Below are 13,392 nucleotides of genomic sequence, written 5' to 3'. Positions count from 1 at the left end.
AAAAAGTTTGATATTTTGAAAAAAAATATTTCTAATTTGAAATCTAGACTCCTAATGCTATTTAGATGGCAATTTCCAACACCAACTTGACCCTGCCAGAGTCTACGAGCGCATTGTTTCCAACTTAACTTGTAAGGTAAGCTAGAAAATAGAAACAAAACCAACCCCTTATTTAAAGCTTGTCGGCCAGTAATGATTTATGAATGCCAGCTATACATCTACCAGTTTACCATGGCACTGTTCAATGAGACAATATGGTCGACCCATATATATCAAGTCAAGTCCATAATATATATATATATATATATATATTAAAACTACAGTGTTTGTGAATTAAATAAATAATTGTTAAGAAAGAGAAAAGTCTGCTAAATCTGTATAGATGGGCAATTTCCAACCCTAACTTGACCATGGCAAAGTCTACTAGCACACTTTTTCCAGCTTAACTTGTAAGCTAAGCTAGAAAATAGACAGTTTAGAAGCTACTTTCCAACAAGCCGGTCGGTCAGTACTATTTGATGAATGCTAGAGCTATGTATCTACCAATCTACCGTGGCACTTTCCAACACTAGAGACAATATACTTGACCCATATTTGGCGAGTCAAGTCCAAATATTTAAAAATTTGGAATCAGATAATTTACAACAAAGTGTTGATGCACAAAAGCCGATCACCTTAAAGTTGGTCTTGTAGAATTATTAAAGTGACAGATTGAATGCCCATTTCTAACAACATTGGTATTGTTATCAACTTGGTAAGTATTATTTGCATAATTTGTCAGTTGTTGGGCTTTATCTTAAAAAACCTCGATGTTAGTTAGATTGAGGTAATGATACTTAAACTCTTCTTTTGTCATTGATAAGGTCAATGTAGGACATTTTAACACGCTCCCTCACATGAGACCCAATTAGTGAGTCACACGTAAAAGATCCACAAATCAACAACCATGTAAAGTTAAGGGGACTCATTCTACACGCAGGACCAAATCACCCACCATCATCGCGTGAAAAGGTCCCTCCTTTGACAGATTTGCATAAGCTTGAGTGGTTAATCCTTGCTAACAACCATCTCAAAAGTGGGGGAATTGACGACTCGACCTTTCTCTGTGATTTGAGCAATGCCATGGTGGGCAACGGTTATGGTGGGCGAGTAACCGCGATTATTTACCCATAACTGTTTATGCTCATACGTGCATAACCGTTTACTGATTGGGTAATTGCCTAAACGGTTATACCCATACCCCGTCTACATGTTTTTTAACAACTTGAAAATTAAAAAAAAAAAAAAAAATTCATAATTTTCTTTTTTTTTAATAATTAAACACTGTTATAGGTACATTCATCATACATTTCCGTATTTTAATTTTTTAAGTCCTTATACAATTCTAATAATTGAAATAATAGTTTAAGGACGATATTTTTAACTGCTACCAATGAAGGTAAATATAATATTTGGTAAGTATTATTGGGTTACAAAAATTGTTTAGAAGACATTTCTGTCAAAGCATTTCTGTCAATTTCATGGTTACTCGCAAGGAATTTAAATTAATTTGGCGAATTCCTTGATGATGAGAATCATCATTCTTGTAGTAGTGTTATTGAGAGAAGGACCGATGAATTCCTTGCTAATTTATTGGGTGCTAAGTATTATTGGATCGAGAACATGATTTGTGTTAATTTTACATATATAAAATAAATGGGTAAACAGTTACCTGTTTATAACCACGGTTAATACCCATAACCGCCCATTTAAATTTCGCGGGTAAACGGTTATACCCATAACCGTTTATTTATCTAAACAGTTACCTATAACCGTAACCGTTTAATTTAAATGGGCGGGTAACCACGATTACTCATAACCAATGAGTATTTGCCAATCCCTAATGCCGCCCATTTAGAATTTCTCGAAATGTTTTTTTTTTCTTTTTTCTTTTTTTGGGTCAAGAATTTCTCGAAATGTTTACCGACAAGTTTGGGGGCACGTTACCTCAATGCTTAGGAAACCTGTCTTCTTCTCTTCAAATATTCCATATTGCACAAAATAAAATATTAGGAAGTATCCCGAATGAGATTGTAAATTTGGCTAGCTTGGAGGTTTTGGGGATGCTGAGAACCAATTATCAGGTCACATTCCCCCTGGTGTAGGAAAGCTTCACAAGTTATATCTATTAAATTTGAGTAGGAACTCTCTCTCTTTGGCAATCTTACATCCTCTTTCGGAAATTTAAGTCAATTAAATGAGTTAAGCTTAAAAGGCAACAACTTCCAGGCAATATCCTGCCAAGTTTAATAGTGTGTCAGAATTTGAGGCTCTTATATCTTGGTGAGAACAGTTTTAGCGGTATCATATCGCAAGAAATTATTGGTCTGTTGAACTTGTATATATTTAGTTTACCTCAAGATCATTTTCTTGGCTCCCTACCAAAGGATGTAGGAATTTTAATAAATCTTGAGCATATAGATATCTTTGAAAACATGTTATTCAGTGAAATTCCAGCAAAGTGTAGTTAGTTGTATAAAATTAGAGTACCTAGACATGCATGGAAATTTCTTCCATGGGACGATTCCATCAACTTTAAGTAGCACAATAATCCTAATTCTTGTCGTGTGGCTTGTTCTTGGCAATTGACACTGAAAATCTTAAACCTAACTACCTAAGCCTACTGCAACCATGGGAGAAAAGACAATATTGTCTTTTTTTGATCAAGTATCTCTCTCTGTTGATCGCGATAATTCAGGAAATTCGGGAAGAGTTTAAATTGCTTCTAGAGATCGTGACTACATGACGCATGACTAGGGGTGGTTCGGTATGGGATCCCATACCGAAACCCTTGTCCCGATTCCCAAACCGAAATTTTTGGGAATCCCAAATTCAATACCAATCCCAAACCAAATTTTCGGGAATCCTGAAATAATTTTGGGATTTCGGGACAAATCGGGAATCCCGAAATGTTTTTGGGCTTTTGGACTAAAATTTGACATATTATGTTTTTGGGCTAAAATTTGACATATTATGTTTTTGGGCTAAAATTAAGTTTCAATCTACCCACTACCCATTTGTGCACAAAGTTTCAATAATAACAAAGTTTCAATTTGCCCACTACACATGCATCATGCATGCAATAAAAATAAATTATGTACCCAACCCAAAACCAAAAATAATAGTTACAAGCCAAGGTTTTAAAATAAATAAAGTAACAAACTCAAAAGCAAAAATAATAGTTACAAGCCAAGGTTTTAAAATAAATAAAGTAACAAACCCAAAAGCTAAAAAGCAAAGCTTAAAGTCTATAAATATTGTTGGCCTCTTCGGCCCCTTCGTCCCCTTCATCTTGTTGATGCTTGTGGTTGCTCCCTTCTTGTTGGTACTTGTACTCTTCCCCTTGATGTTGATGGTTGAGCCCTTCCTCTTGCAATGGGTGGTCGTGGAGGTAGTGATTGATTTTGACGTTGTTGAACTTCAACTTGGAGTGGTCGAGGAGGTGGAGGTGGCATTTCATTTTCTTGTGTTGTATTCTCCTCACCTCCCAAATTAGCCGTGCCTAAAACAATAAACCACAAATCATTTACATTGAATTATAGTCTAATAGATAATAAATACTAAGAAAATAAAAGAGGAAATTAAATTGTTTACTTACTTCTTTCTAAGCGTTCAAGCTCCTTGTAGAAATGGAATTCGTCAAGTGTAGGCTCCTTATAGAAACAAAATTCTTTTCCTCTAAGCTAATCACTAGTACACACTAAAGCCTCAACCGTTTTAGGTGTTAAGGAAGTTCTAAAAGGATCAACAACTCTCCCACCAAGACTAAAGGCATTCTCACTAGCAACGGTGCTACTAGGAAGGGCCAAAACATCCTTAGCAACTTTACTAAGAGTTGGATATTGAGCACAATTTCCTTTCCACCAATCCAAAAGATTGAAACCCTCATATGTTAGGCTTTGATGTGGATCATTGAAATACATATCCACTTCATTGGCTATCTCATTTTGTTGTGCCTCCGCTCTCTTTCGTTGGATCTTCTTTGTCATCCTTGAAGCAACATCAATATCTACAATCACACCCCCCACATCATCTAGTACAACACTTGATCTTTGCTCCACATTTGAGGTAGCACTACTACTAGTACTACTAGTACTACTACTACTAAGGACCACTCCCTCCTTGTATGCATTATACAACTCGGTTACATAGCCTTTAACCCTTACTTTCTCCTCCTTTATTTTGTCCCATCCATAGCCGAGCTCTTCTAAATTTGTCTCCAACATATCAAATTTGTACCTAGGGTCGAGTACTTGGGCTACAAAGAGAATAGGATTCACCTTTTCAATGTGACCCCAATATTTGTCAAACTTGAGCTTCATTGAGGTAGCCACACTTTGCAAAGTGGCATTAGAGGCGTTTAAAATTTGTTCTTGTATCTCCACTTGCAAGGCAATCACTGTGCTAAGTATTAAGTGTGATGTTGGAGTAAGGGTTGCACTCAATGTCAAGGTGGCATCATAAAACTTTTTAAGAAAGTGAGCAAAACTCATCGACCTTTCCCAATCATCCACCTCCGGAGGACCCACCCGCTTGGTCTTTCTTGTCACCCCATCAACCTCTTTCAAGACCTCCTCTTTAAAGTAAGCAATAAAAGAGTCACACTCAAAGGCCATCTTAGAGAACACTTCTTTAAACTTGAAAGCACTATTAAGTATCTCATATGTGGCATTCCACCTTGTGACAACACCAAAAGGGATACTTGACATCCTATCAAATCTCAACAAGACACAATATTCCCTAAAAGACTCCAACCTTGCCGGGGATGAGTGTATAAACTTCACACAATTTCTTATGGCATCAATTTCACAACTAAGCTCCGTCATTCCATCCTTAACTATCAAATTGAGGATGTGACAAGCGCACCTCATGTGCAAGTAAGCCCCGTCAAGTAAAAGAGTACCATTTGACTTGAGTCTTCTTTTCATGTATGCAATGGCGGTGTCATTTGCACTAGCATTGTCAACGGTAATGCTAAACACCTTGTCAATGCCCCAATCATTCAAGCAAACCTCTAGACATCTTCCAATATCATCACCCTTATGAGAAGTAACTTGGACAAAGTTTAGGATCCTCTTATGCAACCCCCAATTAGTGTCCAAAAAATGGGCCGTGATGACCATGTAGTTTATCATTTGAATTGAGGTCCAAGTGTCGGTTGTAATGCTCACTCTCAACCCCTCAATCACACTTTTTATTTTAGCATTCTCTTCAACATACAACTCCAAAACCGCCGCCGCCACCTTATGCCTATTAGGAAGTTTGTATTTTGGATTCAAATCACGAATAAAATCTCGAAAGTCTTCTTGATCAACCACCCTAAAAGGCATCTCCGCTATTATAATCCACCTCACACATCTCCTATCAAGTCTTTTTTGATTGAAAGTGTGAGTGACAACCGGACCTCCCATCCTCACTTGTGTCAATGTAGGTTGCTTCAGATCCACATTCTCAAAGAGACTAGAACCCGGGCATTTCCTCAAATGCTTAAGAATTCCCGTCGTCCCATGAATTATAGGGTGTGCCGGTACTAAGAGTTTGCAATGCTTGCATTCGGCCATGAAAGATTTCTCCCCATTATTATCGGTGATCGTTACCCTCTTAGCATCATTCCACGCCGGACTTGGACCCTTTCTCCTATTGCCCTTTTTCCGAGGAGGACTCTCCCATTGTCTCACTACTTCTTCTTCTTCTACTTCCTCTTCCCCCTCTTCCCCCTCTTCTTCTATTTGTTCTAATGCAATATCCTCCTCCATATCCGGATCATCATCCCAACAATCTTCATAATAATCATTATGCAAATAATCTTGAGGTGAGGGAGTGCCTAGTTGAAGGGTACCACTAGGTTGGGTTTGTTTTCGTTTTCCTAATACTGAGACCATAGGTGTACTAGATTGGCTACTAGACCTGTCCATCCTAAGTCCTAACAAATAAAATAACAATGCACATTAATATATCATAACCACAGTTTAGCATATATCCAAATTCCAATCAATAAATAAAATAAATGGTTCAAAAATCTGAGCATTCAACATAGAAAATTGACATAGTTAATCTAAAACTATACTTAATTAATTTCCCCACATTTCCTCAGTCATGTAATTTTCTCTAGATGAAAATATATAAATTTTACGTTCATTTACTTAAAAACATCAATTGCCGAAAGAATTCCCCTGTATATAAGAAGAAAAATGGAAAAAATAAAAAAAGGGACACATTTGTCGAAAATAATAGGAGGAAAATATATTGGTTCAGTTACACAGCATCAAAACACTTACTAAGACAATAGGAGGAGCTATCACCACAAGTAAATAATATTAAATGCAAGAAACAAGAAACAAAAAAGAATGTAAGAACTTACGTCAATGATTTCCCATTAAAGACAATTGGAGGAGCTATCGCCGCAACAATACAAAATCCAATGTGGAGCTGCCACACGAAAACTGATTAAAATCAGATTGGTAAGTCAAGCATAATAAGTCAAATAGATACAGTATCAGTACATACCATATAGAACATGAAAAACCAACCAAACTTCAGGGCACTATCTGTCCTGCAAGTTGAAAAAAATACACCTCAACACAGTCAGCAGTGCATGATATTATTACCGGGTTCAGTTTAACAAATAAAAACAACACATTACATTTCCATCCACATAGATAACAGTGACATCATACAACTGATTATCTACCTATTTGTACAACAAATGAGATGGGACAAGGTCCCCTAGATCATAAACTTCTTCATAAACTATAAAGATGCATAAATGCAGCAGTATATTTTTGAAAAGTTACAATCATGGTAGCTGCATACAATAAGGCACACCCCGCCTCAATATCTATGGATTAACGAGAGGAAGTATCTACCTAGAAGAATCAGCTTCAGATGTATCTCAATTCACTGCAAATGCAAAAGATGTACCAGCAGAATCCAGATTTTCCGAAGCAGCAGGGTTTTCGAAAACCATGCATGCAGACATGAACATGCACTCAGAAGATCAGGCACTTAAACTTTGCTGCTTTTGCATATAGATTGATTTGAAAATAATTTGTGTTTGCTTTTCCTTATAAAAGAACATTTTTTGCATCTAAAACTTGTATTTGTTTTTCATTTTTTAGATCTTTTTTGTGGCGTTTGATGAGTAAAAGCTTTTAGGTTGATTATTAATGTGTGCATACCTATTGCAGTTGACTGAGAGTTGCAAAGTGGTTCCTTCAAGTACTTGCCTCTACCGTCTTGTTGCCATTGTGGAGCACTTTGGAAGAGCTGGAAGTGGGCACTACATCGTTTACAGAAGCGTGAGAGCTGATTTATGTGAAGAACCTTGTGACGAGTCTGAGGTCGACGCTGCTGCACAGATTAAATCTATTTCAGATTCAGAAATGTATAAGTTATTAACACACACACAAAAAAAATTGCCAACGGCATAAATTAATTACCTAATTTGGGTGAGAGTGAGACTCAGACTCAGTGCTAGATTGAGAGTTCTGTCTGTGAGGGAAAATTGCCCGAGAGAGAGAGAGATCGCAACTCGCAAGTGTCGCCGTGTCGGAGACGATTCGTGAAGGAATCGTGAAGGAAGGCTGGAGAGTTCTGTCCAGCGATTCGTGTCGGAGACGATTCGTGAAGGAATCGTGTCGGAGACGATTCGTGAAGGATGCTTTGGCGTGGCTCCGGTGGCTGGGTGTTGATTTGTGAAGCTGGGTGGTGGTGATTCACTGATTTCTGGTGAAGGAAAGCTGGTGGCTCATGGCTGCGTTTCAACTTCAAGCTACGAAAGTGAAAATTGAAATGTGATCTAACCTAAAAACAAATGAACGGCACAGATTAAATCTAAAACAATGAACGGTTGAAATAATTCTCTTATAATTAAAAAATAATATATATATATAATATTTATTTCTATTCGGTATGGGAATACCGAAAAAATGGAGATGTAATACCGAATCCCATACCGAAAATTTCGGTTTCGTTCGGGAATTTTGGTTTGGGATCGGGATTTTTTCGGTTTGGTTTGGGATTTTTGAGATTTTTTTCCAGCCCTACGCATGACGAGTCTCTCTTTCATCCATGATTTATCCTCCAAAAGAGAGTGTCGTCACTGCCAATGGAACTATAATCTCAGTAACAGAGCCTGGTCCAATTGCACTCACCCCATCTTTATCCTTACACAATACCTTGCTTCTTCCAGAATTATCAAATCATCTTTTATCAGTCAGTCAAATTACCGATCAATTAGGTTATATCGTACTAATGTTTCTAGTACATTTTTTAAAAGGTACCAACCTTTGGGCTAAAACCTAAAATTTTTAGTCCAGAAACAGTTTTTCTGCTCCACTACTTCTGGCCTAAATTTTTAGCCTCAGATTATTAAATAATGAATTTAGGCTAATTTTTTTTTCTTAAAGTAACTTTTTTAAAAGAAAAAAATTATGTAGACTATCATAATTTAATTTTATGAACATTTTAACCTAAAAATATTTAGATTCTGATAAATATTGAAAAATCACAAACAGACACCATGAAACTCGTTAAACGCTATGAAAAAATATGAAACACATAAAAGATTTTTTTTAATTAATTTAGCCGTTACATTTAAATTTGAACCGTTAAAAATTTTTTTTTACTCTTGAATTTCATCAAATTAGATCTTAACCGTTGGATTCAATGAATTTATAAATATAAAACTAAATAAAATACATATATATGGTGGGTCAGCCGCACTAATCATGGGCTAAATCTGGCTTTTGTTTAGCTTTTAGCTTTTAGTCCACACATTTAGCATGAATTGGGTTGGATTTGGGGGGAGAATAAAACCTAAAAAATAACATTTAGCCCAGGGTTGGAGATGGTCTAAGAGAAGGGGGTTGTATTATGTCGACGATGTGGCTCCTAGCAGAGTGAATCAAGTACGCAGTGGGAATCGTGATAAGATTTAGAAGATTTAGTTAAGGCATTGGCGACTTGGGCATGCCTCGTTTGGCTATTTACGGAAGTTGGTTATGTTATTATTTACTAGTATTTCAGACTTTGATAGCCACATGTGTCTTTCTTTCCCTATACGAGTTGCTCGAAGAAACATAAAGAATTAGATTTCAGGTGGTTCAGTTGGATCTTTTTCAACCACCACTGGATGACCCATGCTTCAGGCATAAATCTTTGAATGAAGATCATGGCGAAGACTTATTCAGCTTTTCCGCGCCATAACTAGCTACAATGATTTTACAACTAGTCATAGTCAAATGGGATGTCATGTCTTCCACATAAAGTAGTTTCTTATTCGATCTCAGCCTTGCTCATACCTAAGTTCCCATTACCTATTCTTTTGTGTATATCCTCAATCCATTCACAAGACGCAAGCATGCGCCCAATCTGGAACTAGAGGAGTGAGTACGAACATTACTTGTTGGCATAAACAAATGACACGATAATACACCAAAATTAGGAATTGTCATTATACAATACCAAAGCTAACTATTGTTTTATTGGCGTACTATCGATATGAACAGGAACGCGCAATTTTTTATTTATTCGAACACGATCATATGATCTTATAATTTCACTCAACTTATAACTCGTGACTTTGTTTTAAGTTAAAAGAATGAATACAATAACTTCAAAAAGTGAACATTCCTAATATTAGTTCACAAAATTATATTTATATTGAATTTATTCATCAAATTAAGAGAAAAAGATATTTTTTTTTTTGTCAGGACATCCCTCATCGAGTACGATAGCGATTGGGGTGGCTGATCCACTACGTACAGAGCACTCTGATTATGATTATAAATTGGATGCTGCTAAAGCTGCTAGACAAACAATCAATACAGCTCAACTTTTTTACAACTCCATTTCTACTTTCGCACAAAACAAATATCATCGTCATGGGGATGGGATTTTACAACTCCATTTCTGCAGTGTTTTTGTCATCCTTTTTTATGCGTGCCTTCATTCTTCACTCTTGCCTTCCTTGTTTCGCCCTTCCGGGAAATGAGACAGATAGACTCGCTTTGCTTGAAATCAAAGCTAGCATAACTCATGACCCTTTTGAAGTCCTGACTTCATGGAATGAAACCATCCACTTTTGCTCTTGGCATGGCGTTACATGTGGTCGTCGTCATAAGAGGGTCACAAGGTTGAGCCTGCGGTCCTTCAAACTTGCAGGATCTATATCGCCGCATATTGGGAACTTGAGTTTTTTGAGAGTCATTGATCTCCAGAACAACAGCTTAGGCCATGAAATTCCTCCAGAATTCAACCGCTTGCACAGATTGCAACACCTATGGTTAAACAACAATTCACTGAGTGGAGAAATTCCCACTAACTTGTCGCCTTGCTCTCAGCTCCTCACGCTCAATGTTGGTTCCAATGTGCTGATGGGAAAGATTCCAAAGGAGCTTGGCCTCTTGTCAAAGTTAAGAGGTTTTTCCATCCACCATAACCACTTTACAGGGGGAGTCCCTACTTCTTTTAGCAATTTATCATCTCTTGAAGTGTTCTCCGCAACTTCTAATAATTTGAGTGGCACTGTCCCGGATATTTTTGGCCGAATGACCAATCTTAGCTTTCTTGCTTTCGACCTAAATAGCTTTTCGGGTATGCTTCCTCCCTCAATCTTTAATCTCTCTTCTCTCACACTCCTTTCTATGGTAGAAAATGAAATCCAAGGGAGTCTACCCTCAAACTTAGGTATGGTCTTTCCGAGTCTCCAAACATTTGCCATTTCCGCTAACCAATTCAGTGGATCTATTCCTGTTTCATTATCAAATGCCTCAAATCTATTTAGCTTGGAGATCGGAGTTAACCACCTGCATGGAAAAGTCCCTCCATTGACGAATTTGCATAAGCTTGAGTTTTTAAGCCTTGCTGACAACCATCTCGGAAGTGGGGGAATTGATGACTTGACCTTTCTCTGCGATTTGACCAACGCCACCCATTTAGAAATTCTCGAAATGTTTACCAACAATTTTTGGGGCACGTTACCTCAGTGCATAGGAAACCTGTCTTCTTCTCTTCAAATCTTCATTATAGCTCAAAATAAAATATTAGGAAGTATCCCGAATGAGATTGTAAATTTGGCTAACTTAGAGCTTTTGAGGATGGACGAGAACCAAATTTCAGGTCACATTCCCCCTGGTCTGGGAAAGCTGCACAAGTTATATCAATTAGATTTGGCTATCAACTCGCTCTCTGGCAATCTTCCATCCTCTTTCAGAAATTTAAGTCAATTAAATGTGTTAAGCTTAGCAGGCAACAAACTTCAAGGCAATATCCCGCCATGTTTAGCAGAGTGTCAGAATTTGAGGATCTTACATCTTGGTGCCAACAATTTCAGCGGTATCATATCGCAAAAAATCTTTGGTCTGCTGAACTTGTATAATTTGAGTTTAGGACAGAATCAGTTTATAGGCTCCCTGCCAGAGAACATAGGAATTTTAATAAATCTAGAGTATTTAGATATCTCTGATAACATGTTATTCGGTAAAATTCCGGCTAGTCTTGTTAGTTGTATAAAATTAGAGTACCTAGACATGCATGGAAATTTCTTCAATGGGACAATTCCATCAACTTTGAGTTCACTAAGAGGTCTTTCAGAATTGTATCTTTCTCACAACAACTTGTCAGGCACCATTCCAGAATTCTTAGAAGGTTTTGTATTTTTGGAATCTCTGAATCTATCTTATAACAATTTTGAGGGCATGTTGCCGATCAAAGGAGTGTTCAAGAATGCAACGACGACATCAGTTGAAGGAAATAGCAAGCTTTGTGGGGGCATACCTGAGTTTCATTTGCCAAAGTGCAAAGTCCAGCATGCAAAAAAGAAAGGATTGAGCTTAACCATGAAATTGGTTCTCTCCCTCGTTTGTGGGATTCTTGGAGTCATTTTTGCACTAACCTTTTTGTACCTTTATTGCTCACGGAGGGACAAAAAGGGTCAAGCTGCAACTGATTCGGACAAATTTCCCCAGGTGTCTTACCAAAGTCTTCTAAAGGCAACAAATGGATTCTCCTCAACCAACTTGGTCGGTATGGGCAGTTTTGGGTCCGTTTATAAAGGGGTATTTGAGCAAGGTGAAACTACAGTTGCCATCAAGGTACTCAACCTCGTTCGTCGCGGAGCTTACAAAAGTTTTATTGCTGAGTGCGAGGCTTTCAGAAATATTAGACACCGTAATCTTGTCAAGGTACTCTTAGCATGTTCTGGTTTTGATTATCGCGGTCACGACTTCAAGGCCTTAATTTATGAGTTCATGGTTAACGGGAGCTTGGAGGAATGGTTGTATCCAATTCATACAATTGGTGAGACAAATGAGAGGCCAAGGAGCTTAACAATTTCTCAGAGGTTGAATATTGTTATTGATGTTGCTATGGCATTGGATTATCTCCATCATCATTGTGAGACGCCAATAGTTCATTGCGACCTCAAACCCAACAATATTCTTCTCAATGAGGACATGGTTGCACATGTAGGTGACTTCGGGTTGGTGAGGTTCCTACCAAAAGCTGCTGAAAATTCTTCGGGAAATCAATCAAGCTCTTTAGGGATCAAGGGAACTATTGGTTATGCTCATCCAGGTAAATACACTTGGTGGTTTACTTTTCCCTAGCTAGTATTTTAAAATTGTGCAGTATTTATTTTAAAATTTTCAAACATGAAATGAACTTTTAACACTTCACTAGAAAATTATAATCTAATGTTCTGAATTGTGGAATGCAGAATATGGCATGGGACATGAAGTGTGGACACAAGGTGATGTGTACAGCTTTGGCATCCTCCTATTGGAAATATTTACAGGAAAAAGACCGACCGATGACATGTTTCAGGGAACTTCAAACCTTTATAGCTTTGTGAAGGCAGCTCTGCCTGAGCAAGTGGAAGAGGTTTTGGATCCCGTTCTTGTTCAAGGGAGCAATCATCCTAATGAGGGGAGGGCAAGGAATCACATCCTAATCATAGAAAGTTTAATCTCTGTTTTAGAAATTGGTGTTGCTTGCTCAGCGGAGTTGCCTAGAGAAAGATTGAACATTTGTGATGCTGTGGCACATATGTGTCGGATCAGAAACAAACTTTGAGCAAATGGTATATGCGAATAGAAGCTTATTGTTAATATGTGGCATAGCATGTAATAGTATTGATGTTATGTGAAAGCGTTCTCGTATTTGTTAGATAAAAAATGCAGTGCAAATGGCTAGTTGATCAATGTTTGCCAAACAAACTTATTTGCATCGAATTATGCTTGAACAATGACATTCTAGCTTTGCCAAACATTACAGGACGAACACTCTGAAAGAATTAAAAATAAAATTTAAAAAAGAAAGTTGTCGAAAGTATTCATCAAATTTCAAACCTAT

The 13,392-nt window shown here is 37.5% G+C and overlaps 1 protein-coding gene and 1 pseudogene across 2 annotated transcripts in view; one reads left to right on the top strand and one right to left on the bottom strand.

Annotated features, from left to right (window-relative positions):
• Positions 1-13,392, bottom strand: part of LOC148695606 (protein TRIGALACTOSYLDIACYLGLYCEROL 4, chloroplastic-like) — a 32,534-nt pseudogene that overhangs the window by 12,736 nt on the left and 6,406 nt on the right. The gene's annotated exons all lie outside the window — the stretch shown is intronic.
• Positions 9,781-13,113, top strand: LOC148695607 (LRR receptor-like serine/threonine-protein kinase EFR). Its single transcript, XM_088697885.1, has 2 exons — positions 9,781-12,615; positions 12,758-13,113. Exons 1-2 carry the CDS (start codon positions 9,819-9,821, stop codon positions 13,111-13,113), a joined length of 3,153 nt encoding a protein of 1,050 aa, XP_088554011.1. The 5' UTR covers positions 9,781-9,818.

Source organism: Pyrus communis, chromosome 7 (assembly GCF_041283825.1).
Source record: "Pyrus communis isolate YQ-2024b chromosome 7, ASM4128382v1, whole genome shotgun sequence".
NCBI classification, from domain to species: Eukaryota; Viridiplantae; Streptophyta; class Magnoliopsida; order Rosales; family Rosaceae; genus Pyrus; species Pyrus communis.
The sequence above is the reverse complement of the archived record's forward strand: the minus strand, read 5'-3'. Positions and strand labels throughout refer to the sequence as shown.

Bases quoted from the DNA above. Each gene is read 5' to 3' on its own strand.
- LOC148695607 (XM_088697885.1), top strand. From the start codon at position 9,819: ATGATTATAAATTGGATGCTGCTAAAGCTGCTAGACAAACAATCAATA. The intron at 12,616-12,757 runs GTAAATACACTT...TGTGGAATGCAG, and splicing joins TATTGGTTATGCTCATCCAG to AATATGGCATGGGACATGAA.